Source organism: Talpa occidentalis, unplaced genomic scaffold (assembly GCF_014898055.3).
Source record: "Talpa occidentalis isolate TD23 unplaced genomic scaffold, MPIMG_talOcc4v2.1 talOcc4.4, whole genome shotgun sequence".
Taxonomy (NCBI): domain Eukaryota; kingdom Metazoa; phylum Chordata; class Mammalia; order Eulipotyphla; family Talpidae; genus Talpa; species Talpa occidentalis.
The window spans coordinates 145,006,383-145,028,806 of NW_023604295.1; the positions used below are offsets into that span (position 1 = coordinate 145,006,383).

A 22,424-nucleotide genomic window follows, 5' to 3' on the forward strand; every position below is an offset into this window, starting at 1 on the left:
CAGAGGCATGGGAGGGGTGAGAGGATTCACCAGAGACAGAGCAGGGAGCAGAATAGGCAGACGGACTAAAATACACTGCTGAGGGGAGCAACGGGCGCAGCAGGAGAGGTCTGCGCACCATGTGGAAATTTCCCTGGCTGGCTGGGAATTGAACCCGCGCTGTAGAGGCTGGGAACAGCTTCACAGCGCTGCGCTCAACCCCCTGCTCCATCAGGGAGGCCCTATGTTAATTTTTAAAAGGCTACTTTGTGGAAGAGTAAAGAAGAAATTTAGTCTCTATTGATTCAGCCAGACAAGTGAGTTGAAATTACAAGAAACAGTTTTAGAATCTATGAAAGGAAGACTTCATCATCAAAACTCTTTATTAGACCTCCCTGTCACTGGAATTATAGTAAAAGCTACACCAGTATCTATAGATCTATAAAATTTTAAAAGTACATATAATACTTCTTTAGGAATAAAAATTTCCATGGCATATGACATTCTTACCTCTAATCATGAACCATAAGTAAAATTATGCATCTTAGATATTTTAGTGGTGTATCGGTTGTTGTTGCACAGTGCCTATCACAATTCAACATTTTCTTCAGAGAAATGATAAAAAATAGTATCCCTAGTCTTCTATTGTGAAGAAAGGTGACATCTAACCTAAGTACTTCCACTGCACTTGTAGTGATTACAATAATGAAGGAAGTCCATTAACTGACCGTAGGTGAGTAGTCTGCTCTTAATTACCCACCACAAGGAATTGTGAGGTCCGCTTTGTGTGTGTCTGGCATTTACCCACTGACTGACTGGTCTCTGGGAAGTAGTACTTGTTATTTACAGTTTTAAGCTACATGAAGCATTATTTGAGAAATTAGTGTTCTAATCTAGATGAATTTTTAATTTCTGTAATTTCTGGTTCTGTTTTTCCTCACAAGTCACCAGTCATGCTGTACCCCAAATTCTCAAACCACAGCTAGATGTGTAAGGCCTAATTTATCTGGCATTGTTAAGGGGAGAAACATTTGGCCCAAGTGAAATACCTTCTGATTAACTTCCTCAAACGTGAACTTTTAACCATTTCAACTTAAAAAAAAATCACCTTTTTAAAACAAGGATCCTAAAACGTGACTTTTTGATGAGTCAGCGTTATTATTGAGTGTCTCTATAATTAAATATTTGCTTTCATTTATATTATCCTTTCCTGACACCTGTCACTTTTTTCAGCGGTAGAGTATTTTAATAATATATACTCCCAAATATATTCTAAATTTCTATGTCTAATCTACTCTAGATTTGGAAACCAGGTAATGACGCTTGCTTAGTTAAAATAGTAATGTATCCGGGATTGGCTTGAAAAGATCGTTGCAGCGGGAGCAGCACTGTGGAGTTGTTAATTATTCAAGCTGAGTGATGGGTACATACACATTTTCACCCTCTGCTTTCTGCTTTTGTATATATTTGCAACTTTTCATAAGATTTTTTTTTAAAACAACATATGTAAAAATAGCTCTATATTAGACATATACAGGTCACTATTATTTTCAATCTTTTATCTTTGTAAGAATTCACAGGTAACTTAACGTTGTACTTAATAGTGTTTATCTTTGATCAAAAGGACAGAGATCAAAGGAAGGGCTCCATCTAGTCAAGAAAGGTCACGTCCTCATCTGTAAATTTAGAGTATTAATAGTATCTAGCTTATGGGGTAATTTGTGAACCTCTGTATTTTAACACCTTTTTTTTGGTTAGTTTTATTTTAAATAGCTGTTTTAGATGGATAACACTGGGTTCTGTGTGAGGTGCTAAAAGAACAGCAAAGGGGGGGCCCTGCAACGACTATTTCAAACTGAGAATTCTTTTTTGGTTTCCAAATCTGGGCTTACAGGTCTCAGAATTGTTTGCTTCGTCTCTGAGGTTGCTCCCGTGGTGGCGCACTGGCTGCCTGTGTGCAGCCAGGCCGGCTCTTCGCCCTCTCCTTGGGCTTTCCTCTTCCAACCTTAATGCTCCCTGTTCCTTATTTTATTCTTCATGATTTAAATATTCTGCCCTTTCTGTGTTTACCATTATTGAGTGAAACAGATATATTCTGAACCGCACACTGTAACTTCATTTGTAAATCACCGCTGACATACTGGATTCACAATTAACATTTCCCGAAGGTGAGAGTATAAATTGCTGCCATTTGGGGAGGCAATTTGACAAAATCTATTTATCATATTTTAAAGCATGTATACTCTGACCTAACAGTTCTGCTGCTGGGAATTTATCCTAAAGATATACTTAACACATGCCCAATGTATGAAGGAATTTTGAATGGTATCTGGGTGGGAGAGAAAAAAAAAAGGAGCTTGGGATAGGCTGAAATTTGAAATTCATCTTTTCCTTTGTTTTATGCCATTGCTACTTTTTATATTAAATACAAAAACTAGGGCAAAAAGAGCCTTCTTGCCGCGTGTGGATCTGCAGGTTCTTATTTCTAGTGGGTTTTCTAGTCTGTTTTTCTTTATGGGTCAACAAAACCAACATTAGGCTTCATTGTGCAAAGTGACTATCTAGGCCTTTCATTAACTAATCATTTGATAACTGAGTTCATTTCTAATAGTACAGATTTTTACAACTTTATCGTGTGTCTATTGCATAGATGCATTTATCCTTCCTGACCTGTATTCCATGTACATTCATGTACACGCTTACACCCCCTCCCACAAATCCACACCCCAGCTTTCCTTCCTACTCTATGACTTGTTGACCAATTAATTTTTTTCATGCTCATTTACTTAGCCACATGTATGTTAAGATACATTGTAACATACGTATATCTTAGCTATATAATGTACATCTTAGATATATATGTAATGCGTGTTTGTGTATGTATCTAGATCGCATGAGGCACATATAAAGGGATTTTTTAGCTGTAGTTTTTCTTTTAAAACACAACCATAATCATTTGATTGCCTTTTGCTTTTCTCAGTGCTACAGTGTGAACATCCCCAAGTCACCTGTTGAAAACTTTTGTTTCAAAGATTGCATTGTGTTAGTCAAAGTATATTTGATTGAGTCCATTTCTAATAGTAGAAATTTTTACAATTTTATAATATAATTTGTGTGACCATTCCTGTGTTGACTGAAACAACACTGTAGAGCAAGTCATGGGAATATACATGACAGCAAACATCCTTGTATGTATTGTGTGATTACTTTAATTTCTTCATGATAGATTCCCAGGAGTAGGATTGCTAGGTTAAAGATATAAGGACTTTAAATTTTAACATTTGTTGCTAATTTCTCCCCAAAGGGATATCATAATTCTTACTGAGACCAAAGAAATATGACAGTATCCTTTCGAGAAGATATTACCAATCTCTTAACATTTTAAGTGATATTTCATTAAGCTAGTTGTTACTTCTCTGACTTTTAATAAGTTTGAATATTTTTGTGTAAAGTTGATAACTTTGATCTGCTCTTTCCCCACGACAGATAATTTTCCTGATTTAATTGCTTAATTTGTCTTTTTCTTAATAGGAAATTTTAAACTTTTTCTCTATCTTTTAAAGTATCTGCTCTCTCTTAAGAATTTTTTAAAGAAATGTCATCTTCTAAATGTTGTAGACTGTATTGCTGTCATTTTTCAAATTTCTGCTTACATGGAGTTTATTTTTATATATAAAATATAAGATAAATGTCTAACTTTTTACTAGATGATAATTAGCTTTATTACCATTTAAAACGTTTTAGCCTTTCCTGCTGAATTAAAATTTAACCTGTGGTTTGTATAGTTTTTCGTATGTGCTGAAATCTGAGTTCTGCATTCAGTCTCACCTATGTGACTATTCCTGTGCCAGTGCCATATTGATTTGATTATTGTCTTTTGATTATATTCTGATATCTGGTCAGTATATCTGCCTTTTTTTTTTTTGGTGGTGGTGGTTCTTGGATTTTCTGACTATAACTTTCAGATCTTATCTAAACTAAAAAAACCTTGAGGCTTATGTCTCAAAACAGTTATTCATTAATATTGGGGAAATATTACTAGTGTGAATGAAATGTTTTCTATGATGTTTCCTACTAAACTAGGAAAATTTTTTTGATTTTAAATGTATCATGTCTCTTTAATAAATTTCAGTTTTCTTTTACTAGAATTGCTTGTTTTTTTGGTATTCTATCAGATCATTAGCAAAAATATTTTCCCCTTGCATGCCAATATTTTAGCTATTTTATTTATTTGGCTAGCATACTGTTTGCTGTAATCTTCAAGTCAGAAATTACAAATGGGGTTGGTGGGATTAATTCCTAAATGTACTCATTTTTTGATATATTGAATAATAACATCCATATGGTTAAAATAAAAATTTCCTATAATCGGTCTCCCCCACCCCCACTTGCCTCTAATTTATTTCCTACCCTTTTCTCAAAATAACCATTGTGGTCTCTTCCACAAATCATTAAATTTCAATATAGAAGCACGTACTTGATACAGATGTACATATACACATAAGCATGCATATATATAACCCCCATGTATGTGTATATATGTACATATACACACATATACTCACTGTGTGCATACAATCTTAATTTTATTTGAATTGGTTTGGATGTTTTGCTGTTGAGTGCTTGCTTTTGTTCTTTTTTCCAAAAATGTTTAATTTTCTGTTATTTTCCATAGTTTTAAGGTGGCTGCTGAGTTTTACTTAATGCCTTTTCAGCTTCTGTTGATATAATCATATGCATTTTTCTTCTTAATTCGTTGATATATTGGATTATGTTGAGTCCTAAAAAGTGAGCCACTTGTATTTCTGCAATAAGTTATGCTACAGGACTGGGCACCCCAAGGCCCCCCAAACCCGCCTGATCTCAATAGATTCTGCCATTCACCAGCTGAAGATAAAACAGGCTCTAGTGCATAAGACCCTTAATGGAAAGGAACTTTAATACAATTAGTGTGCAATAAAGAGAAGAGAAGGGAAACAGGAGATAAAATAGTTTCCACACACAACACCCAAAGTTACCCATCCCCTCTTGGGTAGACGCCCAGGCAGACAGGACCACTGAGACCCATAAGCCTGCCACAGTCTAAGGCACTTTCTGGAGGGGACCCATTGGAAAGGGGCCAGGCAAGTCTGGGATGAAAGGAGCAAAATCAAAATAAAGGCAGCGGCTGTTGTTAACCTCTCAAGTGTCTCTCACCCATGTCTGTTTCGAGTGTTTCCTTCTGTGCTTCCAAAGTCCCGGTACAAGTCTGAGGCCAGGAAGCAAGCTCATCTTCTTCACATGGCTCTCCGCCCGGTGTGCCTCTCCTCCAAGTCTCCCCCTCGCTTGTTTTCTTCTTTTTCTTTCTTCTCCTTCCTTCCTTCTCCAGTCTCCTCTCAGCTTCTCGGCTCCACCCTTTCTGGGGTGGGTCAGGGAACCCAGAACATCCCCTTTCCTTGGCGACCACCCTGTTACAGATATATAATAAATTATTTTTTATTCGTGGCTAGCCTCTGTGGTCTAATTCTATTTTTTTTATTTAGAATTTTTATATTTAACTTTTAAGTGAAACTGGTTATGTTTTATGTATTATCTTTGTTGGATTTAGTATTGAGTTGCTGTGACTTCATAAAAGAATTGGAACATTGTATTTTTTTATGGTTTAATACTGTTAGCATTATATTTCTTTAAAGGTTAAGAGTTTGCTGAGAATGAAAACCCAACTGCTCTTGATGTCTTTCTCTCACTAGGTTTTTAATTACGTTTAACTTAGGGTATGTGGTTTTCTAGTCTAGATTATATTTCTCTTGGTTTAGTTTTGATATTTCCTACTTTACTGGAAAGTCATTGTTCTCTTTTAGGCTTGCAAATGAACTGCCGTGAAATTATGTTTGTCTTAGATTTGTTTTCTTAATTCTCTCCCATATTTTTGGTTGTGTTTGTTTTTTGATTCTGAATCATGTTGGTTTTCTCTTTTTTCCACTCTTACTAGATTTTCTGGGTGGTTATTTAATCTTTCAAAGAGGTAGCTTGTGGGCTTGTACTTTCTGTAACTTTTATATTAATTTCAATATATTAATATTGAATTAGTATCTTTGTTCCTTCCCAGTTTATTTTTATATATTTTTTCAAATTTCTTATTGAGTCATCCCATTGTCTTTTAAAAATGTGACGTCTTTAACACGGTAAATTTACTTCTAGCTGTGATTTGAGAGTTTAGGGTGAAGCACATTTTAACTGAATTTGAACAAGAATGGAATGTGTGTATTCACTAATAGTTTTGTGGCTTGGTATTGCTATTTGTCTGGGAACACAACCAGCAACATTTTCAGATTTTCTTTGTACATTATATCTTTTTTTTTTAGGCTAGGTATTTCTTAAGTCAGCAAGAACTACAACAGCAAGTTCATTAAAGCTATAATTTAGGATATGCAAATGTGAAGGGTTTCTAACTTTACCCTGTTCGTTTCACATATATCATTAGTCACTGTTAGACACTTTGGTCTTGCTTAATATAATTCAGTGCTGAGTGTGTATTTGAATGTGAGAGCTTTTGACATCAACATTTTAAACTTTTGTCTAATTTATAATCTTAACTTTGAGTAAATGGAGATCGTTGCCTCTTTAGATTACGGTTTGAAACTGCTAATAAGTTCAGTCAGTAAAACATGATCTTTAGCTCCTAACCCATGAATAATAGATCTCATTTTTTTGTGCAGATCTATGTCTGAATTGAAAGGGGTCAAAGTGTCTGAATGGTGAATAACACAGTCGAATGCTAATCTGAAGACAGAAGTTACTAGACTTATTCCCTTACTAACTCACATTGTACTCAGTAATCTGAAGGCATCATGGATATTCATCTCTTGTTTAAATTGGTAGTCATAGCCCCCACTACTTGATAGTGTATGAAGTGCTTGCTCACCACCATTTTTAAATGTTTTAACTTCTTTAGTAGCTCTTTGAAGTAGTTGTCTGTTATCCCTATTTTAAAGATGTCGAACTGAGACTTAAGATAAGTTGTCACTCAGATTTGGCCAGCAGTAAAATAAACAATATACTTGGAATTAGACACCAGAATTTGCCCCACAGTTAAGACCTTTAGCTACAATCATGCTGCAGTATGTTTTTATTTATAAGATTCTACATGAACAGACTGTACGGCTGTCACCCGAGTATGTCTATTCCAGCGCGTGTTTAAAATCTGTTTGCCTGGGTGGCATCTAATAACAAATTAAACAGCAGGGGTAGGGCTTTTACTCCTTTTTCCAAGTGAGTAATATTGAAAGCTATCAGTAGTTTTTTTTCTACTTTTTTTCATATTCTGCTTCAAACCAGTGTTTTATTTTAAAACTATAAAATAATTTTTAAGCGCATGATGAGCTGGTGTTTACTATGAATATCCTCAAGTTGTATCGGTAAAGGTTTCATTCAACCCTTGATTAACAAGTATTTCTGAATCTTGTCTTTGTTCTACAGAATGTTGAGTAACTCCGAGCATCTCTGGGAAGGCTTTTGATTCACCGCGTGTAAAGTATGCTCAGTTCCTTTCCAGTGGTGTAAGTGTCCAGTTCATCGCTTAAGTTTTATCTTCTCAATTGTAATGAAGTTATAAAATTGTCATGATCCACATTTGACAGCAGGCATTTGTAGAGTTGAGTTTTTCATTGTCATGTGGTAAGGAATGAATTTTCAAATTATCAACTTTTTCTTTACCATTTGTGTTTTCAGTTTTAAAGTCTGGCATTAATTTTCTTTTCTTTTTTTTTTTTAAACAGTATTTTTTTTTAATTAATTAATTTATTTATACAAGCACTGGTTACAGTCAGAAGCGCAGGAGGGTGAGAGAATTCACCAGAGCTGGGAGCAGAGCAGGCAGAAGGGCCAAAGTACACTGCTGAGGGGAGCAGCAGGTGGCAGGAGAGGTCTGCCCACCATGTGGGACCCTCGACTGGCAGCCGGGGATCGAACCGGAACTGCCAGAGCCTGCGGGCAGCTTTGCAACCCAGCGCTCAACCGCTGTGCCACCGGGGAGGCCCGGCATTAATTTTCAATGAAACATAAAACCACTTCTTTTTTTTAAAGATTTATTTATTTACTTATACAAGAACTGGGGTACAGGCCAGAAGTGCGGCAGTGTAAGAGGATTCACCAGAGACAGAGCGGGGAACAGAACAGGCAGATGGACCGAAGACACTGCTGAGGGGAACAGCGGGCAAGACAGGAGAGCCGCACCATGTGGCCAGTGGGGAATCGAACCAGCGCTGCAGAGGCTGCGGACAGCTTCACAGCGTGGTGCTCAACTCGCTGCGCCATTGGGGAGGCCCAGAATTACTTATTATTTTAAGCTGCTTAATAGTCTAGAAACTTGTGCAATACAGGGTTAGCTGTTGAAGAGAGCTAGTGTTAGAGTCCTTGTGACAAACACAACATTGGGCACAAGTTACCTTGATACTGCATTTCGTATGCAAACTCGCAGCACCTGCTCCCTTTCCCTTTACTTACTGGAGATAATGATGTAGGTAAGCCTATTAGCTAATGTAGTTGCTAGCCTCTCTTTGAAGTCAGGCAAAAAATACAAATTGAGATGGTGGTATGATGTTGAAAGATTTTTTGTGCTAGGATATGTATGAACTGTAACCACTAGTTCATATTAAATAGGCCTCTGAATAAAAGTATTCCGGGAATTTCAGATATTAGAGAAGATAAAGTATCTATTAGCTCATTAAGTGCATCTTTAGAGTCTAATGTGGAGTGCCTTTAGCATAAGTATTTTCTAAAATTTGGTACAGACTACATTTTGATTAAATTCCTTCCGCTTTGGTTGACAGTTCTGTAATTCAGTAAGTAGACATTAAGATAGGTTTTCCTTACTATGTTGATTTTTCGTTAAATCTTTTTCTTCTCTCATTGACAATTATGTATCAAAAAGTCTCTGGAACAGACCCAAGAGATGTAAACTATAGCATGAGTTTCTGTAAGTAAATATGTCCTTGGGAAGCAAAACATCACTTTGGGCCTTAGTTTCCTCTTCTTACTATTTGCCACTATCCATTACAATATAAGCCTGATGAGGCCAGGAATTATTTGCCTGATTTGTTCCTTACTGCATCCTTTTTTGTAACTGGCACATGGCTGAATGAGTTATATTTGTCTAGATGATCTCCTATTCACAGATTCCAAATCTAATACGTATTTATAAGCTTACGTGGATTTTTGGATTTTTGGATTTTTTTCCCCAAACATGCATAAGGTGACTCCAATAAAAAAATCTCAATCAGTGATAATTTAAAAATAACTATTAAAGTGTGACTGGCACATTGAAATGTATCCCTAGTTTTCTCAGTATTTTTATTATTAAAGGACATTTTTATAATGTTATCTATAATCATCACCTCCATTCTTATGCTATAGTCAGTTCTTTTGATTTGAATTATAGACGCATTTTACCTTACTGTTGAGCTCAATCTCCAGTAAATCTTCATTTCTTAGTTTCTTGCTCTTTGTCATTTCTTACTTTAAGACTGCCACTTCTTTATGATAATAATAATGTGCCATAAATAGTAAAAGGGTCCTGAGTGCATCTTTCGCTGATGAATATAATTATTGACTCTAGAATGTATTAAATTATGCAGTAAATACCATGTATGCAAAGCAAAACTAATTTATGTCTAGACCATATTTTGCTTAGTCATTCTAGATAAAATAAAGAGCAGAATCAAGCTAAAGTGTTTTTTGTTGTTCTTATCTAGTAAAACCTTACTAACTGTTACTGCTTTACAAGTAAAGTAATAATGCCATTTTGTACATGTGATTTCAAGAATAATCATTTCTCTAAGCTTTAAACCTTTAATACATGTTTGTAGAATTTAGTTTAAGGATGTTTTGGACCTTATGCCTTTATCCAGGAAGGGATTAGGTACACATTCCAAGGAGGGATAGAATTGATTGTGAAATAGGTTTTCTATTATGATCTGATTGATAGTATGGTCTTCTGGAACATCAGTTTATGAACTGAGCCATAATTCCTGAATCTAATTGTTCTTTTATGCTTTAAACATTGTCTGTGTTATTGCACTGTTGAAATTCTTTTCACATCATTTTCAATTATTGTTGGCCTGAGTCTGCATTCAGATTAGTAATTTAAAGTGAAAGATGTTCCTTATCCTGTGCCCAGTCCTTAATTTTCTTATGCTATATAAGAAAATTAATTCAGTTCCTACCTGGTATCTTTTTCTGTTATGAAAGAGCTGTATTATGGACTTAAAATGACCTCTGTAGGTCATTTACTTCTATAATTTCATGATGTTATGCTTAAACTAGGTAAATTATAAGGAATAAAATTTGGAGATGGCAGAATATGTACCTTTGTGTAAGTTAATGCATGTTGCAATATTAGTCTTGATATCCAAGAAAGCCTCTTATCTTGGCATTTCTTATCAAGATATTATACCTTCGATGCCAGGCTATTTTTTGATCCTGCTCATTATGCCCTTATCATTCCACTCTGTAGTGATCCTACGTTCCATTCTCGCAATAGTACATGTTTTTAACTTAAAGTGTATCTTTGCAGTAGGGACTTCTCAGTGTAAGGCACAGACATCTAATTTAAACAAGCCTAAAGGGAATTTTGTTTTTACATCACATACAAGAACAGGATATATTGCAGGGGTTCGGAACTACTGGGACGAGGGATATGAACACTTCAGCGCTTTCTTCTTCACTCTGCATTTTTTGCTGTGTCCTTTATGTTCAACCACAAACTGGTTTCTTCCATATGGTGAGAAATATACCAGACTAGCATCTCCCTGTTGCTGAGCAGTTATAGTAGCTGTTCATTTTCCCCCTGGTCTTACCTGAACATTGTAAGAGAGCAAGACTTTGCCTTCTCGTGTGCACACCCTATTGAACAGAGGTGCAGTGCATTAGGTGCAGCAGCCCCACGAACATGAGCACCATCCATGTGTACTTGGTGACTGTTTACATGTGAGTCATGTAACGGCATAGATCATGGGAGGCAACCAACACTGCATAGCCTTTTAATAACAGTTTGGAAGTGCTAGGCATTCTGGGAAGACCCCATAATAGGGGTCTTCTGTTGCCTCCTTTCATGACTTTTGGAATAAAAGACACGGGAATCTGAAATGACAAAAAGTATCAGATTGTTTCAAATAAGATGGAGTCTTCAATTCTGATAGTTCTGAGTCAAGCTTTGGGATGGGCATTTTTCAGTAACGGGTAAAATTCATATAATTTAGTTCTATGCTGATATTACAGAATGCTGCTCCATGTGGTGAAATTTGAGGAGTTACATACAGATCACTATCTGCTCTGATAAAAACAGAATGGGAAATGTCGTGACTGATTGTGTGTGTGTCTCCATGTAATAAAAACAGTTTTGAACACTCACGTTTAAAGCAAGGTCAATTTATGAAGTATTTGGAGAGCATGAAGACAGGAGCTAGCAATGGAAAGTTCTATTCCATTTTCAAGCAAAAAGAATGATGTGTAGAAACCTCAAATCATAAATTAAGGGGGTAAATTATTTGAATTGCTAAAGGGATTTGGCATCTACTTTAAAAAGAACTTCATAGAACTAAGGATTAATATATGACTGAGCATTTGCTAGAGCAGACAAAGGGCTGAGGGCTAAAACAAACAAAAGTGTTAAACGTCTCCTATAAGCCATTAAGAAAATGCCCACATGGCTTTTTCAACAAACCTTTCCTTTAAGTATAGTATGCCTACTGAGCACCATCCATGTGTACTTGGTGACTGTTTACATGTGAGTCATGTAACGGCATAGATCATGGGAGGCAACCAGCACTGCATAGCCTTTTAATAACAGATCATTTGTGCTGAGAAAGGTATACGTTGTTCTTTTGATTGGTCACCAGAAAAATTCAATGCACTGATCTACTCTGAAAGTTTTCTAGACCAACTAGGTTAGTATTTGGGGGGAGGAGGTTGGGTGCTAACAAGAAAATTAGTACAGTTGTAATAACCAAAGCATTTAGAATAATAGTAGGAGACAGCCCAAGTTTCCAAAATGAAATGCACTGTAGTATAATCCTACAATGAAGTACGACCAGCAATAAAAAAGAACAGACTGCAGGTACAACAACATCATAGCTGAATCTAAAAAATGTTTATACCGAGTGAAAGAAAACTTACACAAAAGAGGACATCGAAATTCCAGTTATATAGGTTTATAGAATATAGAACATGCATCTAGAATACGTCTGTGGTGGGAAAAAATCTGAATAGTTGTTACTTCTGACGACAAGGCATTCTAATTTTATTTCAACTTTATGTTGAAAGTATTTCATTATAAATTGTTGGTGGAAAAAACCTAGGCAATCAGAAAAGGATGTAATAGTCATGAAAACAGGACTTATGGATAACTTGTCACAACTGAATATTGGAAAAAAGCAGAAGCTGAGTAGAGTTGTAAGGTAGATATTATGGCCCATGGGCACAAATCACCAGCAACATGTTATTTTGGACTCATAAGATGTGTGTGCTTATGCGTTTTTATTTTGTGTTTAATTAGTCTCTTTAGGCTTGAGAGATTTCACACAAAAATTCTAGATTTTTTGCTTGCTTATTTTTTAAAGCATGTGAAAAACAAAACTATGGAAAAGAGTAGATAATCCAGTGTGTGTTGAATATTAAGTATGGCCAGGGTGGCATTTCAGATCAGTAGAGAAAGCAATATGACACAATTAAGCATATTGGATAACCAGCTACCATTCAGGAAAAAACAAAATTCATATCCTTTCACACTCATTGAGGTAATAGCAACTCTAAAAGGGCAAGGATTTTAAATATAAAAACTATTCTTAAGACACCCCCCCCCCCCACACACACACACACACACGTAGTCCATCAATAAGAGTGATGTTATCTAAGTGGTTTTAACTGGAGAGTTCAGCATCCCACACAGCCTGTGCCTCCAATCCTATGAGTCTAGCAAAGCCTGATATGTTGAAAAACAGAGCGATGTATGCTTTTGGTATCAGTAAGATCTAGAGTTAAATCTTTTTTATTAATCAGATATTTTGCAAGGTGTAAAGCAACTCTAAGCCTTAGTTTCCTCAACAATCAGTCAATGTAATTTTTCTTTTTAAACCTACCACAGAGAGTTGCTGTAAGGATTAGTTGGTATTACATTATATAAAGTGCTTACCCAATGGCTGCCAAGACACAGATGCTCTGTACATTTTTTAGTGTAGAGGGATGAAGAAGCAATGAGATCGACAGCAGCTTGGGGGGGTGGCCAGGGCAGATGTTTACCTGTGAAGGATGAGAAAATTCCTTGAGGTTTATTTCTGTCAGCAAATACTTACTGAGAACCTACTTCATGTCATGTATCCTATTTAGAGCTGGAACTATAAAAATAGAAATAGAAGAAATTACCACTTAAAAAATCTTAAATAGGAAGCCCAGGTTTTTATGAGAAAAGCATGAAAGTAGATATTTGACAGCCCCCTTAAACTTAATATTGTTATTGATTCTGAGACATTTTCTGGCATTCTACACATGATGTAGAAACAATTTCCTAAGAAAAATGAATAGTTTAGTTTGGCTACAACAGTGAAAGGTCCATTTCTTGGGATCACTGTCATGAGAGAATGCATTACAGAGATGAAATTCTTATGAGATTGCCGAGTGGGGGATGAAATGATGCTTAATAAGGTTTTATGTACCTCTCTTTTCCATTTAGATATTTTACTGATTAGTAGTGTTTGCCTGGTAAAAGTTGGAGTTCCTAGGTCAGTTTTGCCAATATTTAGTGAAACAAGATAATACAAACTATTTTTCAGCAACTTTCCATTCATATTCAAAATGTGGAATAACAAATTTGAGATGGAAAAAGCACTTGTGAATATAATTGCCCAGCCTAGGCTTGAAACTGTATTATTTTGGTTCATAACTGAAATTTTGGTTCAGGTATTTACTGAGGAAAATGTAAACTGTATGCTATATGAAACTGGGCTAATGTCCATCCTAGTTCACTCAGTATCTGTCCCAGCCCATCTGTCATGACTCTGCTCAAGTATGTCATACTCCAGTATGGAGTGATAATAGTTAGCAATATAATTAAAATCATGTCTTAATTTTAGTAAGAAAGTTAATATAGAAATAATGCATCTTCTGCTGAGCATTCGCCACAATGTTATGTTCTTTGTAGAAAGTGTAAATAAAGAACTTTAATTTCTTTTTATTTTTCAGTTTGCTGGAAACCATGTCTCACTATACAGATGAACCCAGATTTACCATAGAGCAGATAGATTTGCTGCAGCGCCTGCGGCGTACTGGAATGACTAAACATGAAATCCTCCATGCCTTGGAAACTTTGGACCGTCTTGATCAAGAGCATAGTGACAAGTTTGGGAGAAGGTCCAGCTATGGAGGAAGTTCCTTCGGAAACAGTACCAACAATGTTCCAGCCTCTTCCTCTACAGCTACAGCTGCCACACAGACCCAGCATTCAGGAATGTCCCCATCGCCTAGCAACAGTTATGACACATCCCCGCAGCCTTGCACTACCAATCAAAATGGGAGGGAGAATAACGAGCGGTTGTCCATATCCAATGGAAAGATGTCACCAACTCGCTACCATGTAAACAGCATGGGTCAGAGGTCATATAGTTTTGAAGCTTCAGAAGAGGACCTAGATGTAGATGATAAAGTGGAGGAATTAATGAGGTTAGTTCCTTTGTTTATTCAAAGTCCCCAGAAATGTCTGTGTTCTCAGGTTGTTTTTGAATAATAAACTATATTTCAGCTACTGTGATTCCCACCCCCTTTTGGTGAGAGAAGAAAAATATTTCACTTTTTTTTCTCTTAAGTCAAATTTCCTTTTCTCTACTTCAGCCCTTTCTTTTTGCTGCTTGATAAGCCTTTTCCATTCTCTGTTTATAAAAGAAAGATTAATTTCCTTTTATGGTTCTAATTGTAAATTCTGAATTGCTAACAGGCACATTCTCATCTTTAAATCTAATGTAAGTACTTTTTCTAAAAGATGATTTTATCATGATAAAGAATATGTACTCTTAATTCTTTCCCTCCAACATAACAAGAAAATTATTTAGAGCACCTATTTTATAAAAAGGCGTATTCTTAGGAAGAAAAATAGACATGGTTTCTACCCCTAAGAAGCTAAAGTTCTACTATTGGCAGTAAGTTTCGTGTGGGGGTGTATAGAGGTTATCTATTACCAGATAAACATAGGCACTTCAAGTTGTAAGTACTGAGAAGTGGAGAGGTTGACTTTCAGCAGGGATAATTAGTAAGGCTTCACACAGGACCTGGCACAGCAAGGGGTTGTTGTGTCTCTAGGCTCTAGAACTCTCCTTAGCACATGACCCAAGCTAAGTATGTTATGTGAATGGATGGGCTTTAGCTAAATCTTAAAGAATAAGCTCTGTTTAAACACAGGACTTTTATTTTAAGTTAAGGGGATGGTAGAAGGTAGATAAGGCAAGGCATGATTAATTTTATAAAAATAACAGATGGACTAGATTGTGGTACTAAGAATACTATATTAGGAGACACGGGTTTTCAAAGATTTGAATTCTGTACAAATCATTCCTATTTCATTTGGTTGAAATTAAGGAAGTTTTACAGGTCTTTAGGAATAAAGATAATAAAAATGTGGTTTCCAGTAGATTATCACTACTGTAGTGTGGAGGAGAGCCTATAGATAAGTTATAGTGGAAAATGAAGTAAGCTATATAGCAGGAATTTGTTAGAAATAAAATTGAAGCCTGTAATTATGATTTACATTTCTTCCTAAAGATGTTAGAACTTGATAGTATAATGGTGACTTAATCTGTCGTCCCACAATGGGGAAATATCTTAAACAAACTGACAAAAAGCATTTAAAGAAAATGCTTTTTTTAAAAAAAAAAAAAAAAAAAAAGATTTATTTATTTATTTATTTATTTATTTATACCAGAACTGGGGTACAGGCCAGCTGCATGGGAGGATGAGAGGATTCTCCAGAGACAGAGTGGGGAACAGAACAGGCAGATTGACAAAATACACTGCTGAGGGGAGCAGCGGGCGAGGCAGGAGAGGTCTGCTGCGCCATGTGGGACCCTCGCTGACCGGCTAGGATGGAACCAGCGCTGCAGAGGCTGCAGACAGCTTCACAGCATGGTGCTCAACTGCCTGGGCCACCAGGGGAGGCCCCAAAATGTTTTTAAATAAATATTTAAAACCTAAAAATCTAAGAGGTTAAATTGGTCTTAAATTAGTTTTTACTTGTTAAAGCAGCTGTGCAAAGTTCAAATGACCATTTTCAGTTATATATCAATAGAGATAGAAAGACATTATATATTTATATAGACATACACACACACACACCCCACCCACCCCCCACAAGATTAGAAGGGAGAACCATTTGGGCAAATGAAAGTTTGCTTTATCTTTGAAATACAACAAGAATAGCTGTTAATTATCCTGAATAGAGGATATCAACAATAAAATTTATTTAGCTATTTATTAAGATACTAGCCTGGTTTTTATTGTTGCTGTTATTAATCAGTTTTAACAAGCTGCTAATATAACAGTTAATTCCCAAATGTGTATTAGGCTAAACAAGAATTTCAGGGCAATTTTCTTTTAAACAAAAAACTTTAGAATATTGGCCAGGGTCTAAAACTTGACTATATGGGTCTAAAAACTAACCTATTAAACTCTAAATTGGCGTAATGCTGCAACTCAGCTGTGTCCTCAAAATAAACAGAAAACTTACTTAGCAACAAGTTGGAGTTGTAGTTATAACATTAAATACATACATCTCTATACATGGTTATCAGTATTTAATTTCCATATTAACACTTGTTGCAAAGTTAGGACACTTCTTCCTTTTCTCTGCTTCGTCCTTAGAACTGCTCCTTCAGTGTCCTCTCATCAGCTAGGGGTCTCTTCGGACCTTTTGACTCTGGGGGCCTCTGCCGTTGTACCCTCATCCACGCCTCCACTTCTTTGTGTCCGCCTCTTATCTTTCTCACATTTGCAGATAATAATAATTCCCAAGTTGGCGGAGAACGTTAAAGCACGACTGTTCTCACTTGTAATCATTTCAGCCATGCTCTGAGATGGAGCAGAGAAATTGAGGATTATAAAAATTAAGTTCTTGACCCAAGCATACTGAAATACTAAGTGGCAGAACCTGAATTTTAATCTGTCTTAATTAGCAGTTTGTGTCTGATATTGGTTATCTCTATAAATAAAATTTCATGTTTGTAAATTTCTAGAAGGTTTTAGGAACAGTGGTGTAAATGCCTCAGTGGGCTTCCTCTGTCCCTCTGTGATGTTTGCACATCAAGTCAATCACTTTACTACCAAATGAATTTTTATTTGGTAGAATGTTAGAGAAATTTTTGAGCAGTGGATCTTTCTAAGTATCCTGTACCCATGTAATTATCACTCTACATTATGGATTGGTATGTATAGTAGATAATTTCCCCTTGCATGCTTACATCCCCAGCCTCCAAAGCATTTAACCTTAAGGCATATTTATCACATTTATAAACCATCGAATTCATAGACTTCTTATAAATTCAAGGTGCTTAAGGGATTTTTCTTAGAACTTGATTAAATTATAACTGCACTTCTGATCTTACAAAGAAAGACTCAGAATGAAAGTAAGTTGCTACTTTTTCCATTTTGGAATTAATCAGGGTGAAAAAAACTGGAAAAAATTAGAATGTAACTTCTTAACAACTGTTCAATATAACATTGTAGGAAGGTTTAAGGCTAAGAGCTAAAACAAGACCCATTTCACATGCTAATACTTTTAAAATGCATGTCTTAATAGGTACTTATAGATGTATATGTATACCTGTTAATGTAATGGTATATAGCTATTAAAAGTGTATCTGTTTTTGTCATGACATTATAAAATATCAGTTGAAGTGAGGCTTACCAGAATTTATAAACAATACCATACATTAAAGATATTATTAACTTCTCATGTGCTAAATTGTATGAGTGTTTTAGTATTTTATACAAGATTATAAAACTTTTGTCCAAGTTGGTTATCGGTAGGCTTAACAATAGGGTATTTACTTGTGTAGGTAGGGTGTTTATGTTCTATAGGTCGTAATATTTAGTTGCTTATACAAATAGAGTAGCTTTTCTCAAGTTATCTTTTACATATCCATGGGTGGAAATTAAAGGGAGCAGGTTTTTATTCAAAAGTGAAAGAATTTCTATGTACAGTATTTTTCTGTCTGTGATGTAATCTGTCTTAGTAGGTATCACTCCATCTCTGGAAATCGTTATGTTAAATGACTATCTATTATGGGCCCAAAGTATGTGTATATCAACTAAGAAAATACGGATGGTCTCGGGTCTCCGTAGTGGCACAGTGGTTAAAGATACAGCGCTATCAAACCATCACCAGCCACTGCAGCATGAGTGATCCCGGCCAGGGAGCTAACCCACGTGGCGCAGCAGACCTCTCCTGTCTTGCCTGCTGCTCCCCTCAGCAGTGTATTTCATTAGATCCACTTGTTCTGCGCCCCACTTTGTCTGGTGAATCCTCTCACTTCCTGCACTGCTAGCCTATATCCCAGTTCTTGTGTGCATAAATAAATAAATCTTTTTTTAAAAAAATATGGATGGTCTCAAAGCATACCATACCACTTTTAAATATGCAGTCTTTAATATCCTTTGTTCCAGAAAATGAAGCATTGTCATTTTGAGCTAGCATAAATAACTCTTTTTCCTTCTGATTTGGGGAGCTTAAACATATTTGCAAATAAGAATTAGAGCTGCTCTATAAATTACCTAGATCAAGTATTTCATTTTATTACCTTTTATCTCCAAGTACAGATTTGTTCATTCATTGAACAAATTAAACTCTATTATATGCAACCCCCATGATGAATAAGACACAATCACTGTGCTAAAGGACTTTACAGGGTAATAAGAGAGATAAGACCAGGTCAGGAACAACTGTAACACAGAATAGCATGTACTTTATTAGCATGTGAGTAGTATAATTGAAATATTAAAGTTAGCTATTAAAAGAAAAGATTGTTTTTAGCTCTGACGATCAGGGAACGTCTCTTAATAGAAAACAATTAAAATATGTCTTTAAAAAGGGTGATTCCACAAAGAAACATCATAGTAATTCAGCCAAATATTAATTAAGAAAAGTCTGTTGAAAATAGTAGAAAGTTTAGGGTGTTATTAAATGAATAGCAATGGAGAGTGAAAACAAAGAATTTTATCCTCCTGTGGAAATCACCCAGGTAAGATGAATCCAGCACGACTGTGATTTGGAAAAGGTAGTAGGAGGAAATGACACTCACTTCAAGCCATTAGATACAAATAGTATGGTAGTTTATCTTGGCAGTAAACTCTGGCATCAAAAAAGATCAGTCTGTACTTCACTTTAATTCCATAAGACTTGAGAAGAAACCATAAGGAGTGTGAGATTTTATTAGAAAAGGGAGGGAAAGAGATTCATTCTCTTTAAAGAGGATATCAAATTTCAGATGTAGAGAGGAAGGAGTAGAAAATGATGAGAAAATTAGATTTGGTGTAATGGAGGAGTCTTCACTTAAGAAACTGGTGATTTCACAGGGCCAGTGTGAGCAGGAGGAGAAGCAGATTGTTACAGGGTGCATGAGGAGAGGATGAGGGGGGAATATGCGAAGTGTAAAGAACAAAATTAACTCACTGGAATGAACTCTTTGAATTATATGAAAGAATTGGACACAGTAGAAGTTGAATGTTGTTACTGTTTTGAAAAAACCTACTAAGTGACATCTCTGCTTGTGCCTAGTTGACTTTACAGAAGTCTTTCCAAGGTGCCGGGAAACATCCAGTAGAGATGTTTGCTGCAGTCTTAGTCACCTCAGATCATTTGTCTCTTTTCCTGCAGTTCCTTCTCGGATTTTATAAAGTAATCGCCACTGTTCATGTAGTGTTGTTGTAGTTTCAAAATTGTTGGCATTGGAAAATTTTTTATTTTACATATGTACACAATCTTAAATTTCATTTAATTTTAATTTCAGTGTTTGGAGAAAAATTTAAAAGTCTTATGATGGGGGTATTAAATTCTCCTCTTAACCTCATGATGAAACCAGCATCCAATTTTATTTTTAAGGACTTGCCCAAATACATCCTGATCTTTCAAGTCTTAGGTTTTTCTTCAATTTGAAAAAGTCTGGTAGATCAGTTGAATGAAGAGGTTTTTATTTTTTAAAAGCTCATTGTCGGTACAGAGAAACAGTACTGAAGGTATCTGAAAATACAGGATATTAGAGGGTAACTAACTTTGGAGGGTGCCTTCTTTCGCACTGAAGTCCTTGATATTATTACACTACAAGGCTGTGAATACTTCACAAACTATATAAGCCCTACTGGGATAATTGAGTATTATCTCCTTATATGATTTAGTGTCTACTCTAGGTGAATTTGGCATAAAATAAATTGATTTAAAGTCCAATTTAAATCAGGCAAGAAAATTCCGTTAATCATTTTCCCTACAAAAGCACATTTCACTTAACCTTAATAAATATTTTCTTAAACTCAGTTTTTATTTTTGTAGAGGAACATTCTGTATGTTGAAATACAGTCCTTTAATTTTTTTCAGATTAATTTTGCAGTTGTATCTGAAGCCAAATGATTTGTTTTACTCATATAAGCCAATTTAAATGAATACTGCTTAAGTTATCTCATCAACTGATTATTGATGGATATTTGAGGCCTGTTTGGTCTACAATACCCGTATTTTACTCAGCACTTTGTTATTATATAAACAAAGCATTTTGGAAGGAATCTAGCCAGTATCTGTAATAGAATCTGGATCAATATGAGAAATTTTCCATATTGGATACGCAGCTGATTCTTCCTATAGGATTTCCAACTAGTAGGTCAAGAATATACTGTAGAGCTCCTGATTGCAAACTGTCCCTCTGTCACTTCCCTGCTTTTTTCCAGAATTCCTGAAAGAGAGCATGAACTCCAGCAACAGAATGTGTATCCCTCCTTATGGAGGGACCGTAGTATCTGCACTAAGTTAAGTCATACCTGGTTTTTTTGTTTTTTTTTTCGAGGATACTTTTCTTTTTTTATCCAAGTATAATATATAGAGAGATCTGAACTCTATAACGAATTTGTGGCTCATTCACAAAATGGTTTGTAAATATATACAATCCCTTTTCTCAGGTGGGGATGGTGGGCAGACTTTTTTTTTTCCTATGAAGTGCTAGTTGGTAAACATTTTTAGATTTTTTTTGTGTTCAGGAGGAAAAATTGAGAATATAATATAGATACATACATAAGAGAAAAGAAATGGCTATAAATTTTTGTCAGAAATTCAATGTAAAATAATAGTAATTGAATACAATTTTTGAAAGTCTAATAAGCATGGAATTTGATAATTGGTGGGGGGGATCGTAGTTTGCTTAACGTTCAAAGGTAAACATTCCCTGTTATCAAATTGATTGCAAATTTTCATCCGTGAAAACCAACCAGAGCCACAGGCTGTATAAAAATCGTTGGCAGGTCAGATGTGGCTCATGCCCTGTAGTTTGTTTACCCCTTGGCAGTGTTCTGTATTACCTTGGAGCTTGAACAGAAATCACTGCTGTTTTTCTGTAGTTCTTTTGAACTTAAGCATTCAAAGAGAATGCTCAGTTTTAAGGGTTTATGTGTGATTTTTATTAAGTATTCTGTTTGTTTTGGTGGAGAAACAAGTCTTGCCATTCATTGTCATGCTAGCTAAAGTCTGATCTTTTGAGAATTCATTGAATTTTTAAATGAGTAAACAATTAGTAGAAAAAAATTATCTATAATTTGTAATCCAATGACACAGAATATAGTATAGTATGTATATTACAGGGAAATTAGTAAGTATATTTTATATTAAAATTTTACATTCAACCTATCCCACTGAAAAATTTTTTTATGTAGCAAAAAGAAGTTAAGCTGAAGGACAAAGCCCTTCTTAAAATGGCTAATATTTTAGCAGTTATGAGAATGATGGTGACTCCTAGTCCATTAACAGAGGTTTTAAAATGAACTGAACATTATTTATGCAGTCACATAGTTAACATGTGAACCCACAGCCTACTCACAACTGATTTTTTTATTGTTGGTGCTTTTTATTTTTCTAGGATTTCTGTCTGTGTAAGATATATTCATTTCCCAGTAATGACACTTTGTATATGCCATATGGCAGCCTTATTCCTAATGTGACTGTACGCAGCATGCGATAAGCCATCCTCTGGTATGAGATCTCTCTTGACGGTGGCATTCACTAAAGCGTCTGTCTGCTGATGTGATGTTTTAGGACCTGAATATTTGGTGTTTCTTGGTTTGTTTTGATTTCGTATTTCCACACAAGTTTGGTCTGTTTCCCTTTATTTTTGTGTCCTTGCTTTCTGTGTTCTCCCCGCCTCTCTGCTTCACCTTTCTTAGCAAAGATGAGGATT

At 35.6% G+C, this 22,424-nt stretch overlaps 1 protein-coding gene across 10 annotated transcripts in view; it reads left to right on the top strand.

Moving 5' to 3' along the window:
* The window catches only part of HMBOX1 (homeobox containing 1), a 147,288-nt gene that overhangs the window by 54,295 nt on the left and 70,569 nt on the right, over nt 1-22,424 (top strand). For 9 of the 10 annotated variants that reach the window (XM_037526535.2, XM_054701088.1, XM_054701089.1 and 6 more), the window contains exons 2-3: nt 7,438-7,517; nt 14,194-14,670. In XM_037526535.2, the coding sequence (XP_037382432.1) occupies nt 7,495-7,517; nt 14,194-14,670 (500 nt within the window). In that variant the 5' untranslated portion in view covers nt 7,438-7,494. Of the gene's footprint in view, nt 1-7,432; nt 7,518-14,193; nt 14,671-22,424 lie in introns of those variants that run through there. The other variant, XM_054701087.1, reaches the window with a different exon arrangement.